The 21,133-nt window shown below is 44.1% G+C and overlaps 1 protein-coding gene across 1 annotated transcript in view; it reads right to left on the bottom strand.

The window, feature by feature from the left end:
* Positions 1-593: 593 nt before the first annotated feature.
* Tmem45b (transmembrane protein 45B) overlaps positions 594-21,133 on the bottom strand; it is a 36,535-nt gene continuing 15,995 nt past the window's right edge. Inside the window, exons 2-6 of the mRNA XM_028858984.2 lie at positions 5,975-6,174; positions 3,384-3,593; positions 2,766-2,950; positions 2,162-2,307; positions 594-1,242 (exon numbers count right to left, since the gene is read on the bottom strand). Of these exons, the coding sequence (XP_028714817.1) occupies positions 1,131-1,242; positions 2,162-2,307; positions 2,766-2,950; positions 3,384-3,593; positions 5,975-6,158 (837 nt within the window). The 5' untranslated portion in view covers positions 6,159-6,174 and the 3' untranslated portion in view covers positions 594-1,130. The remainder of the gene's footprint in view (positions 1,243-2,161; positions 2,308-2,765; positions 2,951-3,383; positions 3,594-5,974; positions 6,175-21,133) is intronic.

The following is a 21,133-nucleotide window of genomic DNA, read 5'->3' as shown; positions in this document are numbered from 1 at the left end:
TGGACATCTCATTAATCCTTGCAAATATTTCAGTGTTAGGATGTTTAATAAATACTTGTTGAGGAAAGTTATAAAAAATAAACCACACAAAACATCCAGAATCAGCAGCACAATATCAAGTCTATATTAAGAATTCTAAATCCATGCCGGGCGGTGGTGGCGAACGCCTTTAATCCCAGCACTCGGGAGGCAGAGCCAGGCAGATCTCTGTGAGTTCGAGGCCAGCCTGGGCTACCAAGTAAGTTCCAGGAAAGGTACAAAGCTACACAGAGAAACCCTGTCTCTAAAAACCAAAAAAAAAAAAAAAAAAAAAAAAGAATTCTAAATCCTTACCCTTTGGTTTTAGCTATTTTAAAATTGAAGGCCTTCGATAAACTGATTTCCCCCCTCTATCTAGGGGGTACAGAGTTGCTATATAATGTCCCTCAATGGGATAATGTTGAGGAATCAGAGTTTCAGCTCTCAGCTGAGCTATGAACTATGAACTAGCTACTTAATATAAGAAAATTGTCTTTCACCTAATTCTATCTCTAATCAAGGCCAAAATACAGTGCTCTGGTATGACTTACTAGAAAATGTTTGAAAAGTTAACATTTCAAATACCAAAGCTCATGAGTTTCTTTATTATTTAAAAAACATGTTAGAATTGACTCTGAATTGAAGGCACTGTCTGTCATTCCCTAAGTCCTGACACATTTCTGAGAAGAAAGGACCTGCGTGATTGAGAGAAGAGGGGCAAGTTATCCAAAGCAGCACGTAATGTCCTGTCAGAGTCACAGTTCACTTCATCCACACAGTCACGTCCTGTTGGAGGTGTTCAGAGTCTTACAGCAATTCCTCTACAAGAACAGGCTTGCTACTGAAAGGTCTTCATTTTTCTGTATGAATGGTATTACTCTAATACAGACTTTGTAAGTTCAGTTATACTTAAATATCCAAATAGCGTGGTACATAAAAACACCTGAGATCTATTTTCCTGTATCTGAGCCTCTGGCTTTGTATTAGATGAGGAACGCAAATGTGGAGCGCTAAGAGCACACTAAAGCAAGCCTTAAAGTAGAGGGGACATGCTGCATTCACTCCAGCTATTCACAAAGGATGTGAGGGCTCCACTTCCCCAAGGTCTGATGTCACTCCTCATCCGAGCCACTCAAAAGGGCTGACTGGTAAGTGTGGTCAGACTTGAGCTTCTGAATGCCAATGATTTCTCCTTCTGCATGTCTCTTCACCCGACTCAGAAAGCTGTGGTAGACAGAAGAACCATTAATTAAATCAGCCATTGAAGTCCTCTGTTCACTAACTCCATGATGTAAGAGAACAGCAGAGCCTTTTTTCAGGTGTCTATTAAACACGGTGATAGCACATCTACACATGTGCCTTCTTAGGATTCTATTCACAGTAGAGAGAAAGACTCAATGGTAACCAAAATACTCTTGAGACTAGATTTAGTGGATTTAGGCCTCTTGCCATCTAGCTATCTAGCAATTTTTTTTTTTTTTTTTTTTTTTTTTTTTTTTTTTTTTTTTTTTTTTCGAGACAGGGTTTCTCTGTGTAGCTTTGCGCCTTTCCTGGAACTCACTTGGTAGCCCAGGCTGGCCTCGAACTCACAGAGATCCGCCTAGCTCTGCCTCCCGAGTGAGTGCTGGGATTAAAGGCGTGTGCCACCACCACCTGGCTGCTATCTAGCTATTTTACTGACCAGAAAGTAGAGCTGGAGGAAACTTTTTTTTTTTTTTTTTTTTGTCTCTGGGGTTCTTCTGGGTGAAGTTTATCTCCATTGAGTCTAGGGAAATAAGACCTGGGGCAGGGGGGAAGTCAGGGGCAGCTTACACAGTAACAGGTCTCCATAATAACACATGCCAAATTTCAGCTTTTTTTCCATTTAGTAGTTGGTCAAATTACTCAGCCTTTTGGAGCCTTGCTTCCCCATTTGTTAAAAATGAAACAATAAGTAGTAAAGTGAGGAGGGCTAAAGGGGTCACACCATGTGGTGCCTGGGACAGGAAGTGCAAGGAGTCAATAGGTAACGGCCCTACAAATAAAGAGTGCTTTGTGCAGAGCTTAGCATGCAATCGGCAGTCATTAAGCAGTAGAAGTTAACCACCAACACTTCGAGTCCAGTTAGAAAGGAAAAACTTGACAAAATTTGTTTCAAACGTACCAGTAAACAAGGGAGTAGTTGATAGCTGTGATGCAAAGGGCAACCAAATAGTGCCAGCAGAAGCACATGGTGATAAACATGACATTGTCCATGTCTTTCTGGTCCCATTCTGGTGTTCCAAAGGGGGGGAACAGGACAAATCCAATCTGTAGGAGCAGAGGAGAAAGTTTCTGGTTGGTTGTCTGAGAAGAAACCCGATTGTCTCCATGGCCCACAGAGTGGCTCTGTATGTTCTACACTATCTCAATTCCTGCATGAGTCACACCACAAGCCCTGTTCACAGGAAAGTTAAGTTTGGTTGTTTTATAGGATGATTTAAAAATAACTCCACTTTAGGGCTTGCATTTTATATGTGTACTTTAGTAAATACAGAGTACTAATCAGTGTACCAGCAAGCTATCAGTGGAGAAAAATTACACAGGTCAAGGGGGTGGTGTGGGGATAAAAAGGTCATCTGGACCAGACACCACACCCTCACCTCCTACCCCCATGTTATCTGCTGTATGTATTTTCAGGCAACAAGTCACTTGGGCATTTTTCTTGGGCATTTCCGAGGGGGCTTCTCAACCTAGACCATATGAGGAGCTTGAATGTGGATGATCACCTGCCAGAACCAGGTTCCCTGAAGAATAAGGAGACTGGTTCGGAAAAGTTCCAGCACAATATTATCCCGTAAGATCACCTCCAGTAAGATACTGATACTTGCTCCAAACAAACCAAACAGCAGGAGTGAGTGAATGTGCTGGTCCAGTGGAGGTCGGTTGTGAACGTGGTAATAGAAGAGAAAACCTGTGCAAACCAATGATAGCCATCAGAAACTTGCTTGTTTCTACTTAAGATTCACTCTGGCCTTTCCTGATTATTGGAATTTTTCCCCCTATACTTAAATCAACATTCTTTAGCATTTCAGGAAGCCAGTTTACATGATATTAACTGGCAGCAAACACATGCAGACTGTTCACTTTGTAGGTCTTTTGAAACTATAAAAGAATGTATCTGTCTGCAGATTCCATGACAAGCAATACAGAGTAGGTGTCATAGGTCAGCTATGGTGCTGGTTTGTAAGAAGTTGGATGAATGAGTGAACATCCACACGCACGTATAATATGTCTTGAGAATTGATTTTCTGAGAAAGTCATTATATATTAACATTTCTTTTAAATTTTGATCTACGGTAAATTCAACTTATCCATTTGTCTTTCCCTTTCTCCATCCAATTTACCTTCATTGAATACTGCCATAGCTAAAACCACTCTGTCTACCCCCAGGGGCACAATGTTGAAGTAAAGGTAGGTGAGCATGTCGATGAGTCCTGAGATACCAAAGAACAGGTACATGGTGCTGTGCTGCCAGTTCATTAGCTTTGTCCATTGATTCTCATGGTAGAGGTGGAGGTGAGGCCCATCTGGAACAAACTGCTCTGCCAGCATCCCTGCCAGGAAGTAAGAGCGAAAACGGAAATGGGGAAGCTTTCAACAAGACAAACATGAGATAGCAAAAATCGCCTGAAGATGTGAGCCAGGTCCAGATATGGATGACAGTGGCCAACATGTCAGCAGACTGACTGCAGAACTATTGCCATACAAAATGTTTCTGAGAAGCCTATGCAAACACCTGTCCCTGGATGTTCGTTCCTTCAGGGTTTGAGGATAGGGTAGAAGCCACGATAGAAATAGAACATACTGGTCATCAGGGAATCTGCTCCCCAGCAGAGATAGAATAGAGCCTTTCCCCTTAGATGATAGTGTGACCGAGACACTGATCTTTTGCGGTGGAATATTACTTTAACTAGGCAAAGGTGGGTTATATTTGTTTAACTGTGAAGATGTGCTGCTGTTTCACCTTGCCTGCCTAAGGCACCTGATTGGTCTAATGAAAAGCTGAACAGCCAATAGCTAGGCAGTAGAGGGATAGGTGGGGCTGCTGGGCAGAGAGAATAAGTAGGAGGAGAAATCTAGGGTTAAGAAGGGAGAAGAGAATGAGGGAGAGAAGGAGACACCGGGGGCCAGCCAGGCAGCTACCAGCCAGCAGACACGGAGTAGGACATACGGAATGAAAGAAAGGCAAAAAGCCCCGAGACAAAACATAGATGAAGAGAAAGAGGTTAAATTAAGTTATAAGACTAGTGAACGAGCATAAGATAAGGCTGAGCATTCATAACTAATAAGTCTCTGCATCATGGTTTGGGAGCTGGTTGGTGGCCCAAAAGAAAGCCTGCTGTGTTCTTTGGATTATGTATTAGTGAGCAATGCAGAAATCCAAGAGAGAATGAGGCTGAAAGGACACTGACTAGAAGCCACAGCGATGACCAATGTGCAGGCCTGAGAGAGGGAAGCTGCTCCTGGGTATGTGCTGGGGCTGCCGTAGAGTGAGGAACCTTCCTCAGCCCTTGGTTTACAACACTGGTGAGCAATGTAAGGCCTCACAGTTGCCAGCCATGGGGCCTAGAGAGACAAAAGTGAGGTAGCTCATGGTTCTTGTCACTCTCTCTTTTTGCTTTGTTTAGTTTTTGCTTTTTGAGACAATCTCAATGTTAAGCCCAGGCTAGCCCCAAATTTGCCATCTTGTTGACTGTCAAGTGCAGGGATTATAGCCTGTATCACTCATGGCTCTTGTCCCTTCCACTTTCTATCACGTTTAAAAGGCAGATTGGCCTTTATGCTCGGTATCTAAACTATTTTGAGGGACGCCTGGAAGTCATTCAAATTTGCATTCACCTATAAGGGATCGGGAAGTTTGTGAAATGATCCAGGAAAAGTGCCCCTGATAATAGAATGGAAGCCCTGTGAAGTGGAGACTATGTGGGCTTCCCACTGTTTCCCAGTACTCAGAACACCGAGTTGCTGGCATCCGGTAGGAGCACTGGAGGTACTGAACAGATGTCACTTTCACCCAGCCAGGATGGCAAGTGCAATTTAGCGGTTTTTCTTTTTCTTTTTTTTTTTTTTTTTTTTTTAAAAAAGTCAGTGTTGACGCTTTCCTTACTATCAAGACATATGTGTGGTCTTCTTACTCATGAGCTCCACAAAGAGCTGGTGGTGCCTGCAGGAAGTCTTGGCTAGATCTGGCAGGTGTTTAAGTTCTGCTTGCAGGAGGGCATTCCTGGCGCTTCTTCATGCCCAGACGATGGTAGGCCGAGGCCAAGTGGCAGAGGCCACCTGAGAATAAGCTCCCTCGGGACCCTCAGCAGGTGTGGATCCGGGAGGAACACTTGCTGCTGTTGTCACTGATGGCCCCTGAGGAGCTGCTGCAGAACAGCAGTGGGGGATTTGGGGAGAAAGAGGCAGGGTTCAAATCCCTCACAGCCCTCTGAGGACTTTCTCAACCTTTCTGTTGCCTGCCTTGTTGACCTCCCTGTGGATACCCCTCCTGGCAAATGCTTGCTGCTTGTGGGTGGAAGATACGTCAGTGAGGTGGTTGTTAACTCTGAGATCTAGAAAAGGGCTATTCTTTTTATTTTAAACTAAATCCTATTTAATGCTTTTCATTGCTTTAAAAAAAAATTACCCCCTCCCAATTTTTATTTGTATTTTCTGTTTTCCACGTAGTATTTGTTCTGTTCCTGCAACTTCTGTAGGGCAAAAACTGTGGTTTACTTGGTAGTTTTTCATAGTGTATATAATGTAAGGGCCCATTAGCTATTGATATTAAAGCTTTATACACATTGGGTAGCAAAATAAAACAGACTTGCAGTCACCTAAGATCTTGTCCTGTTATCCCTGCTAGGAAGACGTCTATTTCACAGGATCCAGGAAAATGGGTTGAAGGTGCTGGGTGTGAGAGGAGATACCACAGACAAAATTCTGTCCTTACCGATGACTGCGAACAAAGTCTTGACTGCACCTTCAATGATCTCAATACGCTGTTGCTGCTGGCTCAGTCTGTTCTTCTTTAGGCCCTTTTGATGAAAGTACTTCAGTGGGTACTTCACTGACCACCATAGTCCAAACAGCAGAAAGAAACTCCCTGGGAGAGCGTGGCCCTTAAAGTTTGCCATCAGTGTTTTAGGACACCTAAAAGATGGGGACAACTGTAAGGTAACTGAATGACGAAGACATATAAATACATATAGACACATAGAGCCCCGTGTGTGGGGTGTGTGTGTGTGTGTGTGTGTGTGTGTGTGTGTGTGTGTGTGATGTGTGTGGGTATGTGTGTAGAGGCCAGAGGGCAATCCCAGGTATTGCTTCTCAGGAGTACCATCCACCTTACTCTAAGACAAGGCCTCTCATTGGCCTGGAGCCCATCATGCTAGGCTGGCTGCCTAGTGAGCTCTACAGATCTGCCTATCTTCCTAGCACTGTAATCACAAGGATACACCAACATGCCCAGCTGTTTTGCATGGATTAAAAGTCTTTCCACTCTATGTAGTTTGAGCCCATCATGGTGGTGGTACATTGCATGCCTGTAATCCTAGCACTTGGGGGGTGGAAAGCAGAGGATCTGGTGGTCAAGATCATCCTCACCAACCTAGGGAATGAAAGGCCAGCTTAGGCTACATGAGATCCTGCCTCAAAAAAACCCATCCCCTCCAGAAGCAAAATTGATTGCAAGTTATGAGCAGCACCAACAAGGATCAACTCTTTTTATGTGAAAAGCTTTTACATCACTGTAGTATTATTGTATGTCAGGTAATTTAGGGATGCAGAGAAGACGGCTGGCCCTGAGGCTTCATTAAAAAGAAATGGTGTGGGAGAAGTGGAGGACAGGTAAGTATTGAGTTCAGTGTAAAAGCCGTTAGAGGCATAGATGCAAAGGAGACAATTAGAGAAAAGAAAGTTTATTACATAAGCATTTTTTTATGTCACAAAGATGAAAAGGGGACAGATGAGATGGCCCAGTGAGTAAGGGTATCCAAGTCTAACGTTGGTGGAAGAAGACCCACTCCCACAAGCTGCCCTCTCACCTCTAAATGCACACCATGGCACACACACCCATGTGTAAACACACAAGTGTAATTAATTTAAAAGCTGGAAAGGTAACAAATCTGGAAACTGTGGTAGCTATACAATGAATGTCAATTACATTATAAAGCCCTTACTTTTTTTTTTTACTTATTTTTTTCAAGTTTAATGCAATTTATTTTGTGTGTATGGGTGTTTTGCCTGTGTGCATGTCTAAGAGAAAGTCTGATTCTCTGGAACTGGAGTTACAGACAGTTGTGAGCTGCCATGTGGGTGCTGGAAATCAAACCCAGATCCTCTGGGAGAGCAACTGGTACTCTTAACTGTTGAGCCATTTCTCCAGGCCCAGCCTTCACACATTAGTAAGGAAAGACCATAGACAATGGACAAAAGATAAATTACAACGTATACAAGCTGGTGGTTCGTCTAGAGATGTGCCAGTGCAAGCACAGTGCCATGTCCACCAAACTGGGAAGATACGTTACTAAAACTCAGACATGATGTGCTTTTATTCCGTTTATCAAAGTTATGAATGTTAACTAAGATTTGTTCTGAAGAAAGTGTTATTTTTCCTTAGGAACTTCATGGTGACTAAAAGAACATGGAGGATGAGAAAAAAATTCTTTTTTTTCTTTCTTTTTTTCTTTTTGAGACAGGGTTTCTCTGTGTAGCTTTGCGCCTTTCCTGGAACTCGCTTTGGAGTCCAGGCTGGCCTCGAACTCACAGAGATCCGCCTGGCTCTGCCTCCCGAGTGCTGGGATTAAAGGTGTGCACCACCACTGCCCGGCAAGAAAGATTCTTGACACAGGCATGGAGACTCATTTTTCATGGTCGTGATACATAATGAACAAGCAATTCTCGACAGCTTAAATTCCTCAGAACCAGCAGTAAAGCTCAACGTGGTAGTAAATCCTGTTCTAAGTTTTTCTTTCTACATTACCATGTCTCTGTGACTGTCAGAGTGCTGACAGGGATAAGCCTCTCCCTGGCCTTTTAACCAGGATAAAGGAAATTTCTCCATGTCTCATGCAGACCCTTCTTGAATTTTTTTATTTCCTCACTTTTAGGGAAGCAGATGGTTTGACCATGGCTGTTGCTCTCATTTTGTTCCTAAGATTGGAGCTGCCAGCTCCTCCTTTATCCCCAGCTCTCAGGAGGCAGAGGAAGGCAGATCTCTGAGTTCGAGAGTGAGTCTGGTCTAGAGAGTGAGTTCCAAGACAGCCAGGACTACATAGTGAAACCCTGTCTCAGGGGGAGAGGGGGAGAGACTGGAGCTCTGACACACGCCTGACCCATGCCATGGACTTCACTGCCAGGCATGCTGGCTGTGGTGGTGGCATGGGGGCTGATGACTCAGGCATGGGGCCTCTTCCATGGGGTTTCTTATTGCTGGACTTCCTGGTTTGTTCTTAAATTGATTATCTGATTTCTTCATCAGTCTATTCTGTTGTAGCTTACTGTGTTGCCTTAAAGCAGTTATTTGGAATTGTGTTCTGGTAATTGATAACTCTCCATTTCTTTGGAATGGCTTTTGTGTGAATGCTGTTCTATTCTTTGGGGCTATCATGTTTCTTTGTCATGTTAAGTTTTCTTTTGCTTTTCTACTTTTGAAGAAGCAGTCACCCATTCTAGGCTTCATTGACTGTCTTTGGGAGATGAATGCTTTCACCAAGCAGTCTAGCTTCCTCATAGTTATTCATTCATTATTCATTCATTAACAGTCTCTCTCTCTCATCTTTCCCTCTCCCCTCCCCTCCCCTCCCCTCCCTTTCTGTGCATGTATAAGGTCATGGAACTCTTGGTGTTACTGAGGTACTTTCTGATTAAAAAAAAAAAATCATCAATCGTATTATAATTCCTCTAAATGTAACGAGTCCTTTCTTGCTGCTTTTCAAAATTTCCTTGCTGACAGTAGATTTCAGCCATGTCACTGACTATGATGTATGTGTGTAAGAGGTTCTCTGTATGTTTTGTTTTTGTTTTGAAATGGTGTCTTGTGTAGGACAAGCTGGCTTGAACTTAACATCTCTGGGTGCCAGGGTCACAAATGCTCACCACTATGCCAGGTTCTTTGGTGTTTCTCTCTTTAAAAGTTGATTTCAGTTGAGCTTCTTGGGTCTATAATGTAAAGTTCTTCATCAAATTTGGAAGATATTTCAGTTAGTATTCTTTATTCCTTCCTCCTCCTCCTTTTTATTTTTATTTTTATCTTTTTGGTTTTTTGAGACAGGATTTCTCTGTGTAGTTTTGGTGCCTGTCCTGGATCTCACTCTGTAGATCAGGCTGGTCAGGAACTCACAGAGATCCACCTGCCTCTGCCTCCCAAGTGCTGGGATTAAAGTCGTGCGCCACCACTGCCCAACTCCCTCCTTCTTCTTTTGGAGCTCATGTTACATGTATGTGGGGAAATGTCATTTTTTCTCCTGAGTTGCTGGCTCTGTTATTTGTCTCCATTCTTTTTTACCCCACCCTCAAACTAGATTGTTTTTATTAATTTTTTCAAGTTATTTGATTCTTTGCTCCCTTCCTTCCATCCCACTCCATCCCCCTCCCCCACCTTTTCCTTTACCATTTCCCCCCACCTTTGAGACAGGTCCCACTTTATAGCCCAGGCTGGTTTTGAACTTACAATCCTCCTGCCTCAGCTTACCAAATTCTAGGATCACAGTTGTGCGTTACCATAACTCCCTGCTCTCACGAGTTCTTCACTTTGGTCATTGTACTTTTCAGTGGCAGAATTTCCACTCTTTTTGGAGTTTGCGTTTCTCCAGGTGTCCTATTTGTTGAGTCATTTTTTTTAATCCCTCAAACAGTTTCAATTCTCTGAACATATTCAAAATAATTGCATTCAAGTCTTTGTCTATTAAATATGGCCCTTTAGAATTTGTTCCAATTTCCTTCGTCTTTGATCTTTGGAGTAGTTCATAATTTACTGTTTCTATGTCTTGTCCATTTTAATTGCAGCAACTCTAGACAGTGACTTGCCTGGATTATGGATTCTGTCTTCTGCATGAGGTACAGACTCTGTCTTCATTTAGCTATAATTCTTCTTCTTTAATTTATTAGCTTGATTTCATAAAGGTTATACCTTATTTTCCTTTTTTTTAAAAAAAAGATTTATTTATTCATGTATTTTATGTATATGAGTGTCTGCATGAATGCCTGCATGACAGAAGAGGGCATCAGATCCCATTACAGATGGTTGTGAGCCCCCCTGTGGTTGCTGGGAATTGAATTTAGGACCTATGGAAGAGCAGCCAGTGCTCTTAACCACTGAGCCATCTCTCCAGCTCCATAATGAGGATTCATGAATCTTCTTTTGTTTGTTTGTTTGTTTGTTTTTTTTGAGACAGGGCTTCTCTGCATAGCCCTGGCCATCCTGGAACTCTCTCTATAAACCAAGCTGGCCTGCAACTCAGAGATTTGCCCGCCTCTGCCTCCCAAGTCCTGGGATTAAAGGCATGTGCCACTACCACCACCCAGCTCATCTCTATTTTCATAACAAATTATTTAGAGTAGTCAGCCAATTATTTGGGTAGAGATTTGCTTCAGTACTTTAGTTCTGCATGGCATTCAGTCTATGTCAACCCATCTGTATATGGGTTGGCAATGGCCTGCTTTCCTGTTTTTCTAGACTTTCACTTGTTTCTGGAATTTCTCAGGTCACTTCAACATGTTCATGGGGGATATGTGGAGAGATTTTCTCAATCCTTCTATATAACTTTACTGCAAAACTCTGCTTGCTAAATTCCTCATTAGTCTGGTGCCCACCATGAGTGGACTGCAGTGAGGGCTGCACAGCTGGTTGTCCCCCCCATTCCTGAGTATTCATTACATGATCACTTCTCATGCTCAATAAAGCCAAGAGCTTTTCAGCCCCTCAGCCATCACTTGGAATTTAGTCTTTGTGTGCCAGCATTTTCAGAGTCAGCTGATCTTACTTAAAAGTTATCGACTGAGCAAGTGATAAGCCTCTATGGGCATACATTTCTTACCTGAAGATAGAAGCTTCCCAAGAATAAATGCTTCTCTCAGTTTGCTGCTAATAATTGGTTAGTTCCCGATTCTATGAAGTGGTTGGTGTTGACAGATCTGTCTAGTTTTATACATTATCTTTTTTCCTTCTGTTTTGCAGAAAGAAATTACCTACCGTATCTTTATTCTGATAGAACTGCAAAGCCTCCTTTCATTCTTTTGCTTAATGGTTAACTCAGATTCTTGTTAAGATCAAGCCTGTGATACTCCATTTTATTGGCTTTAATGGTGTAGAAAAACCAGCTTTGCAAATGCATGCTGGAGCTTTGTAGATGAACTGGCTTCTCCTTCTCCCTGGCCTTCCTCATTTTTTCCTGAATAGGTTATGTAAGCTCTGAGTCTTTATCTGCATCTGTGTGCTTGATGCCAGTTTGCCGAGCACTGCCCTTACCTTTAAATTGGTCTAAAGTTCACACTGGTGCCAGGCAGGCCTACATGGCAGGCTGCAAACCTTCACCTGATTGTGGATAGAGATCGAGGAGGAAGGTTTCTTCCATTCACAGGTTAGTGGGTTGCCTCACTGGAGGAGCTACACAGATGGCAGAGTTGATAGAATGGGCCAACTTTAGTAAAGAAGAAACCAGGCCATGACTATCTTAACTAGGAAGAAATAGACTTCTAATACTTTGGGTAACTAAGTAGGCCTGCCTGAGTGGTCTTCTCTCCAACTGAGGTATCCTTCCACTGCCCTGTCACCCTTCAAATGAGGGGAAATGGCTACTTCATTAAGAAAATGAATCCTCTGACTAGTAAGTTTTGTTTTTTTTCTCAATATCATATGTATACTATGTATTTTTTAAAAATAAGTACCAAATAAAAAAGTAAGCACTTTCGTGATGTGCTTGGTGATGTATATATACACAGGAAGAGTGGCCGTTGTACAACAGAACTTCCCACTACAACGGAAGATCCACAGCAGAGAAACGAACACAAGACAATGCTTTCACAAAGGGACATCCCCAACTTTCTCACTTCAGCGTGTGCTCTGGCCTTTTACAGTCATGTGCACTGTATGGCAGGGGCAGGAAGGGACGAGCATTTTCAAGGATGGCAGCTGTGAGAACGTGCTCGATGGCGTAGTTAGCGGGTTTCTTTCTGTTTCGGTATCTAGGGAGAACGTTGGAAGAACGTTGGAGTGGTGGGGTGGGCCTGATTTCCCTGCACTCCTTTTTACTCTCTCCCCAATCTATAATTCTGAACTCTGGGTGAAAAGGTAGAAGCACATCCTGCCTAATTCTCCCTTCAGATTCACATCTTCTCACGTGCAAAGTGTGTTCACATTGTCCCAACAGTGTTGAAGTCTTAGCCCATTCCAGCATTGTGGTGGTTTAAATGAGAATAGCCCCATTGGCTCAAAGATTTGAGGGCTCGGTCACCATCGAGTGGCACTATTCGAAAAAATTCGGAGGTATGGCTATGCCGGAGGAAGTGTGTCACTGGGGGTGGGCTTTGAGGTTTTGAAAAGCCCGTTCCATACCCAGAGTCTCTCTCTTCCTGTTGCTTGCAGATCGTGATGTAGAACCCCGAGCTCCTTCTTCAGCACCATGTCTGCCTGTGTGCTACCATGCTTCCCACCATGATGATAATGAACTAAACCTCTGAACTGTAAGCCAGCCCCAGTTAGATGCCCTGGTCATGGTGTCTCTTCCCCACAACAGAACACTGACTAAGGCAAGCCTCAACTCCCACACCCCAGGTAATCTCCTCAGTTGGCTGTGGGCAAGACTTAGAACTCTGCTCTGCCTGTGGTGCTTTAAAACGAGGAGTTACCTATTTCCTAAATAGGCTTGGGATGGACAGCACCATCACAGCAGAAGGGACCATGAGGAAGAAAGGTGTGGGGCACAAGCAAGTCTGAAAACCAGCAGGGCCAACGCCATTAGATGCTAAGGCTTCTGGGTAATCCTTTGTGGCTGGACAGCGGCTCTGCCCCTTGGTCACTAGCTGGAGGACCTTGGCCTTTTGAAGCTGAGATGGCCTCATCTTCTAAAATGCTAGAAGTAGCTTTGCCCGTGAGAAAACCTAGAACTTCCGGTAACATGTAGGCCTCAAGCAAAGAGGACTGTGAATAGGGTGGAAAACAAAACTAGACCCCTGCCAGACGGTCTAACGCGGCCTAACTGCAGTCACACATTAGGCATTCTCTCCCCTATCTAGTGTCTGTCCGACCTATGTCGTGTAGCCAAAGGTGTATATGCCCCATAGCACAGATCATGTATTAGCCAAGCCTGCTTCCTCGAAGTGCAGGACTTCCCATCCCTTTTAAGAGTAGCACACTGGCTGGTTTTATATCAACTTGACACAGGCCAGAGTCATCAGAGAGGAAGGAACCTCAGTTGAGGAAATGCCTCCATGAAATCCAGCTGAAAGGCATTTTCTCAATTAGTGATCACTCTTGCTCTGTGAGAACTTCCTTCCGTCCTTCTCTCCTCTTCTGCTCCTGGCCTGGCACTTGCTGTCTACAGCCGTGCTTGATGCCAAAGCCACCATGCTTTTTACCACAGGAGGTATGACTGACAGAAGGTAGAACGGACAGCCTTCCGGCCTGCAGTTTCCTCCTGGGTCCCCCCCACCATCACCACCACCAGCAGCTTATCTCACAGCCAATTCGTGGGCGATTTCACTTTGTCCACCCCAGCTCACCCCTGGAATGCATTCTAAATAAAATTGAAGTTAACCAGCAAACCTCTGGTCCAAAGGACAAATGCCTCAGCGTGGTGCCTATTAGCATACCCAAGTGCATGCTGGTGTCCAGACTCAGGACCTGTGCTTCCTCTCAGCTCTTCTCACCCCGCCCTCCACCTTAAGCTTCTCCAGCTCATGGACTTCCCTTCCCTCAGCTTCTCATTCCTATGTCACCCTGCCATTTCAGCCACCTGTTGTCTTCGTTCTCGTGGTCCTCTTGGTCCCCTCTCTTGACCTGCCCCCTCCCATGGTCCCCTCTTTTGACCTTCCCCCTCTCATGATCCCCTCTCTTGACCTGCCCCCTCTCTTGGTTCTCTTCTCTTGCTCCCCACCCCCCTCCTCTCAGGGACCAAATCTACTATGTTCTCTCCCTGCTGTGGACTCTTCCAGATGCCTCTGGCTGCTCTCTCCCTCCTGTCTTCTCTATGGCTGACAGAAATACCCCAGCCACCTCTTTCTCCTTTTCTCTTCTCTCAGGGTGAAGCTCTCTCCAAATGCTTATGGACTTCCTAAAAATTCTTCTTTCACACTTCCTGAAGAATCTCATACAGAGAATTCAACAGTGAGAAGTTCTCCCTTCTCTTAAATATAATTGTTAATATTCTGATCCCGCCCCTTGGCACCACCCCTGTGTCCTGACGTAAAAGTCTCCTTTTAAGGGAAACTCCGCTCCTTTTCTCCCTCCACTCCCACAAGGTATGCATCCCTGACCCCCTCCTCCCGTCCTCTCTCTCTCTGTCTCTTCATCTCTCTATTATAATAAACTATCCATGTGGATGCAGCTTCTGGGTTGTGAATGTCCACCCGCTGCCCCACAGCCATGCCCGCATGGAGAGGGTCGCCACCATGTCCACCGCTGCATCTGCCCAGCACATTTTCCTACACACGCGGGATCCCCCGCCCCCGCTCCCCCCCTCGCCCCCTGCCGGGTAATAATTTATAACATTGGTGCTAGTGACTCGGCAGGGGTCCTCCTGGTGCATTTCTCCTGCCTGCTGGCTGAGACACGCTAGGAGCCCTGGGACCTTCAACACTCACTTCATCCAACACCTGTATAAATCGGTAAGCCCTGTCCCCCTTCAGTAAGCCTCCCTTTCGGTCATTTCCCCACAACTGAGGATTTGCTGTCTCTCGTGGTGCTGGTACCACTTGTCTTTCGGGCTCTAAGCCCCTCCCTCGGGCCTATGCCCTCCACAACCGTTGTGATGACAGTCTCGCTGACTCTCTGGAACACTGGAAGTCAGTTCGGTTTTGTTCACTGTCTTTTGGGCTCACAACCCCTCGGCCCCTGCCCCGATGCGATGGTATATGGAGGCGACTTGTGCCCTCTGAATTCCATGGCCCACAGCCTCTGTGATGATGGTCCTTTGGCTGTCTTGCACTGTTATACCTCATTGTGGAAAAATGCACCTACCCATTCCCAGCTCCCTCGGGTCGCCCACCCCTCCATGGTCCCCCACCTGTCGCCAGGCTCCTTTATTGGCATGTACACCCCTTGCCTCTACTTCCCTTCCTTGTCTGTAATTCTACCACTCAAATCTTTTCTCTCTGTCAGTTGACTCTGTTGCCAGGACCTCCTGTCCACCTGAGGGACTTTGGCGTGGGCTCCTTCTCCCGCCCCACTGGCTGCTCTTGCTGCTGCCGCTACTGAAGCTTGAGAGATGGCCCATTAACTTGTTTCTCACTAACTTTTAAATGCTCCATTTTGTCTGTTTCTTCCCTGTTCGGTTTGTCTTAACAACAACAAAAAACAAAAACAAAAAACAAAACAAAACAAAAAAACCAAAACAAAAAAACACATGAACACATGGTCAGGTGCCATGTTTGATAGAGGTGATCACGTGATCAGGAGCCGCCATCTTAAATAAGGGCAACCACATGGTCTAGCCACCATCTTGGCTAAGGTCAAAACTGGCAGGTCCTATGACCTCACTGCCATCTTTACTATGGGCAGCATGGGTGGGGCAGAAGCTCAGTCATGGCCTGGCGTTAGTTCCTCCACAGCCACTTGGGTGGGCGGGGACAGCACGCTCCTATGCCGGAATAGGGTAGCAGCACTAATGCTTAAGATTTTAAATTTCGGATTTTAACATTAATACAATTCTGATACTATTTGGGTCACAAGCTCAGGATTTAAAACCTATAGGTATGAGTCTACTTCTGCTTTTCAGATGTTCCATCCCTGCCTCAGTTCAGGAATCTTTTTCACATGTCTATTCCTGAGGATGGCATTTTTTTCTCTTTCCTGGTCTCCAGTTACCCAAACTACAGGCCTGAAGGCCCCAAATACATTTATAAATTTTAACTCCCATCTCTAGTCTGTATTCCAGCAGGCTGGCAGAAAGCAGCAGTTATGGAAACCACAGAGCTTTCCCTGCCATGGATGCTAACAGAGATTCTTGTCTATGTGATGTGGACCACAGCCAAATGTAATTATCCCCTGCCTCTACAGCCAGGTCAGACAAGCACATGCTTCTGACAAATACCCCGTTGCCTGGGTCCTGAACACCTGCACCCCAGTGCAGCTTGAAGCAGCTATGGAGACCAGGCCATTCTGTGCTCCCTGTTCCCAGGACAGGCTAGAGGGCTAAGTTAGGAAAGAAAACCCCTGGCATAGAGAACTGATTTGCCATTTAATGCCCTTTGATATTTATTAATTAAAATGGTTCTGCAACAAGATAAGACACTTGACCTTCTTTATGCAGAACCAGGGAGATATTGTATGACTTAAGAAATAATTATTTCTATATAAGTCATTCAGGATTATAATCTGGCTGTACTTGAAGGTTAGCCCCGCCCCCCCCATCATTGCTAACTTCATTAAGCTGTAACTAACCGGGAAACCTGTATATTCAGATTTAAGTAATATATATGCTCTCAAAGTTATACATACATCTAACAGATTTTGTTCTTCCAGTCCTCAAACACCTATAGAGATTTGAAAATATGGCATTTAATATAAAAGGTTTTTATGATAAAGAGACATGTCAGCTCCTGACAGCAGCATCCTGTATCACCTCCTAAGAAGATAGATGGCCACAGAACCTTCACCTGGAAGTTATGGCAAGGCCAGCCACACAGCAAACTGCTGAGGTCCTGTCCAGACTGTGAATTACTGGATCAGTGGGGATTGATCCCCCCCCAAGACAGGTGGGTCAATCTTCCCAAATTTCTACTCCACAGAAAAATCTGTCAGATCTTCTGAGCCTATCAGCTGAACAAATACTGCCTTTGGGGATTCTGCCCCCCACGCCCCAACGACCATGGAGAGACTTGGGATTGCTGCCTGGGTAGCTGGAAAACTGTCTCACTTCTTAAATTTATCCTTCTCAGATTTGACAATGTTTGACGAGTAGGGTTTGACAGTCCTAATCTCAAGATTACTGACAGTTCATTAGTAAGTTTCCTATTAAAATTACAGACAGCTATGCCTCATTCACAGACTTCATGGTACAGGATAGACTGGTTTCAGATATAACTCCAGACGTTCAAAATTTTAATATTGATAAATGCAGCTTTGATAAACTGATACAACATTGACTACAGACCATTCTTAAGAGTCCTTAATTTCTATGGATTTTCAACCCTTTTGCTATGATATAAATCTACTCCAGCTGTCTCACAGATACCTACAGGTCCCTGGGGAAAGTTCTTCTACTGCATCAAAAAATCGAGTCTGATAAAAATTAATAGTCTCCAGAGCCCATTTTGACCTCATCCATTTTTGAGACTATTTTGCAGCTTCCCTCCTCCTGCCTGGGCCAAGGGGCTCTCCAGATATGTGAGCCCCTGCACCAGCTGGCACCAGCTTTGAGGATGCCAACCCCCAACTGAGGACACCAACTGGGATGGATGCACCGCCACCTCCAGAGAAATGGCAGATGAGATGGCTCCTTCCATCCTTCACTTCACTGCCACAACCTCACGGAACGGACACCTGAGATCTCCATGCCAGAGATTTCCACCATGGCAGCTAACAATGCTTCTTCACTCGCACCTCCCACCATGCCTGACTCCTGGCTCCCCACCCCCCAACACTTTTCCAGCTTGCAGTAGCCTCAAGAATTCGGCGCCCTTGTTCCCCTACTTGATCTCATAACTCACCTCTTTTTATAATAATCAAAATGGAGAAATGTTAATATTCTGATCCCGCCCCTTGGCACCACCCTGTGTCCTGATGTAAAAGTCTCCTTTTAAGGAAAAATTCTGCCCCTTTTCTCTCTCTCCTCTTCCTTCACTCCCACAAGGTGTGCAGGCCCTCTCTCTCTCTCCTCTCTCCCTTCCTCTCTCTATCTCCCTCTTTCTGTCTCTGCCTCTTCTATTATAATAAACTGTCCATCCATGTGGATGCAGCCTCTGAGTTGTGAATGTCCACCTGCTGCTCTCATCAGAGAAGTTTCTCCTTGCAGTGGATGGCAATCAATGAAGAGCTCCTCAACTGGTAAAAAGACACTGTGCCATGCTCAGCCTTCAATGGGATGTACATATCACACCCCTTTACCCAAGGCCCAGGGATCTTCTCAGAAGAGTGGGTGGAAAGATTGTAAAAGACAGAGGTGCTGGATACTATCAAGGAAATATTTTCCAGGCCCAATAGGACGGTTGTGCTCACGACTCACAGTGGTTATGACAGTGTGGTTATGACCTGCTCACGTTCAGACAAAACCCCACCATTAGCCCAAGTAGCTATGGGCCTTTGTTATCTGCTGTGGGAGGGAGAGTTAGTTTTCTTTAGTGACGTAGGCTGATGCTCTTATCCCTAATCAAGACGTTATCACCAATTAATAACCCACTTGCAAAAGAAAAATTAGTTTTCTCCTGTGGAAAACGAGTATTTTTTACTGGGACATTAATCCCACTTCAGGGGAGACCCCATGCTCAGCAGTAGATGGCCAGCACAAAATGAACTCTGCTGTTTTTGTAGACTTCGTGTCTCAGATGGCTTTGTTTGAGTTTTTGTTTGTTTGTTTGTTTTACTTGTCTTTTGTTTGTATATTATGGTTTCCATTTTTTGTTTTGTTTTTTGAGACAGGGTTTCTCTGTGTAGTTTTGGTGCCTGTCCTGGATCTCACTCTGTAGACCAGGCTGGCCTCGAACTCACAGAGCTAGATCCACCTAGCTCTGCCTCCCAAATACTGGGATTAAAGGTGTGCATCACTGCTGTCCTGTCCAATATTGTGTTTTTATGTTTTGTTCTCTCTGTGTGTGTGTTTCTCCTTTAAAAAAAAATTCTGGCCGGGCGGTGGTGGCGCACACCTTTAATCCCAGCACTCGGGAGGCAGAGCCAGGCGGATCTCTGTGAGTTCGAGGCCAGCCTGGGCTACCAAGTGAGTTCCAGGAAAGGCGCAAAGCTACAAGGAGAAACCCTGTCTCGGAAAACAAAAAACAAAAAACAACAACAAAAAAAATTCTGTTTATTTTTGTTGTTGTTGCCGACTTTGTTTTCTAGGAGAGAAAAAGAAAAGGCATAGAGTTGGGTGGGTGGGGAGAATCTGGGAGGAGTTGGAAAAGGGAAATTATAATTAGAATATATTGTTTGACAATTTTGTTCAATTAAAAAAAAAAACACCTAAAAACACAGTACCCTAATATAAAACTGATGCATAAATAACATTTTTGGTTGATTAAATGAATAAAAACAAAACCCATTTCCTTCAGCTACTATTTTTAGTTCTTCTAAAAAATATATTTATTCTTTCACAATTTCATATATACCACTATTATTCCTTACACCACACTGAGTTCTTAATTAACTTTAGATATAATACTTCTGTTATATGTCACATGTAAATATTATGTCAGATACAGAGCACAAAAGAGAAAAACCAGATCTAGACTGTGATGGTCAATAGGTTTGTTATGATCCAGGAAGTTTTTCCTTAATTGCTTTGCCAACTACTTCTACCTTCTGAGACTGCTTTCTTGTCTCCTCCTTAGGAGGCAAACCTTAGGAAGAAGCCTTCCTCACACTAGAGGGCATGGAATAGCATTTGGCCTCTGCATGAATAAAATGTGACATTTGGCTAATGGCAGCTATAAACTAAAGTTCCCAGAAAAACTCTGTGTCTGTGTTAAGCATTTGACACAGACTAGAATCTCAGTAATTGCGGAGAGCCAGAGCATTGCAGACCAAAGTATCTTGGGATTCCTTAGCCTCTTTTCAGTTTGTTTTATTTTTTGAGATAGGGTCTTGCTGTGGAGCCTTGGCTGGCCTGGAACTCACAGCGATTCACCTGCCTCTGCCCTCAAAGTGCTGGGATAAAAGGTGTGTGTCACCATGCTTGGCTAGCCTAGCCTCTTAAATAGAACCCCCCCCCCCCACGTTTGTGACCTCCTGAGATGACAGATCTTGTGCTGGAAGAGTTAAGCAGCTTGCCTCAGACAGTGCACGCCTGTAAACCAGCAAAACGTCTGAAATTCCTTTTCAGAAGATACCCCAGCCAACCAGATAAGTGATGATTGATGGGGATGCTCTGAGATGCCTGTTCTGAGTCAGAGTCTTTGAAGTATATTCCTTCTTATACTAGACCTATACTTGAGAGTTTCCTTACTTCTCAGGGGTAGAACCATTTTTTTTTTTTTTTTTTTGGTATGCCAGGATTCACCTCTATTCATCATGAATATCTTAAAAAAAAAATCTTCCTTTGCCATTTTTATTCCTCCCACGTTACAATTATTCAAACAACCCAACACTTATTACCCACTCAAGGCTGGGACTGTACACAACTGACATCAAGTCCAAAGTAGACTTGGAGAGACACCTACTCACAAGGAAGCATGCAAGACCAGTAGTTCTTGTCCTTTGCTAAAGCCAAAAACCAAAACCAAACAAACGAAAAGATTGAGACAGTACCTAAAAATGTGCTCCATTCACAAACTGAGCACAGATTTATTACGAAATGTATTGGCTGTCACCTGTAGGGAGAGAACTGGTCTGCTAATCCCTGCCAATTAACTGTACCGACATGAATTCTAAAGCTACTTTATCAATCAACTGGAATTATCTTCAAAGAAAACAACGACAACCCTAATAAAAACCGTCTCTACAACATGAAGTTGGGTGGATAGGGAGGTAAGGGAGGATCTGGGAGGAGCTGTGGGAGAGGAAAGAATATGATAAAAATATATTATGAAATCCTCAAATAAGTAAAATTATTTTTTTGATTCTTTACGCTGTTTTCCTGCATAACCTTCTCTAACATGTCTTATGAATGGTTTCCCTGCCCAAAGCATTCTTTTGATGTTGATACAACAAAAAAAGATTGCCCCAGCACTCCTTCCTCTCAGGATGTTTTTTTCCTTGACTCCTTGACTTACCTCTAGCACACCTGCAATAAATACACTTGAG

The sequence above is a fragment of the Peromyscus leucopus genome, chromosome 7 (assembly GCF_004664715.2).
Source record: "Peromyscus leucopus breed LL Stock chromosome 7, UCI_PerLeu_2.1, whole genome shotgun sequence".
Taxonomy (NCBI): Eukaryota; Metazoa; Chordata; class Mammalia; order Rodentia; family Cricetidae; genus Peromyscus; species Peromyscus leucopus.
This window is presented reverse-complemented; position numbering and strand designations above follow the sequence as displayed.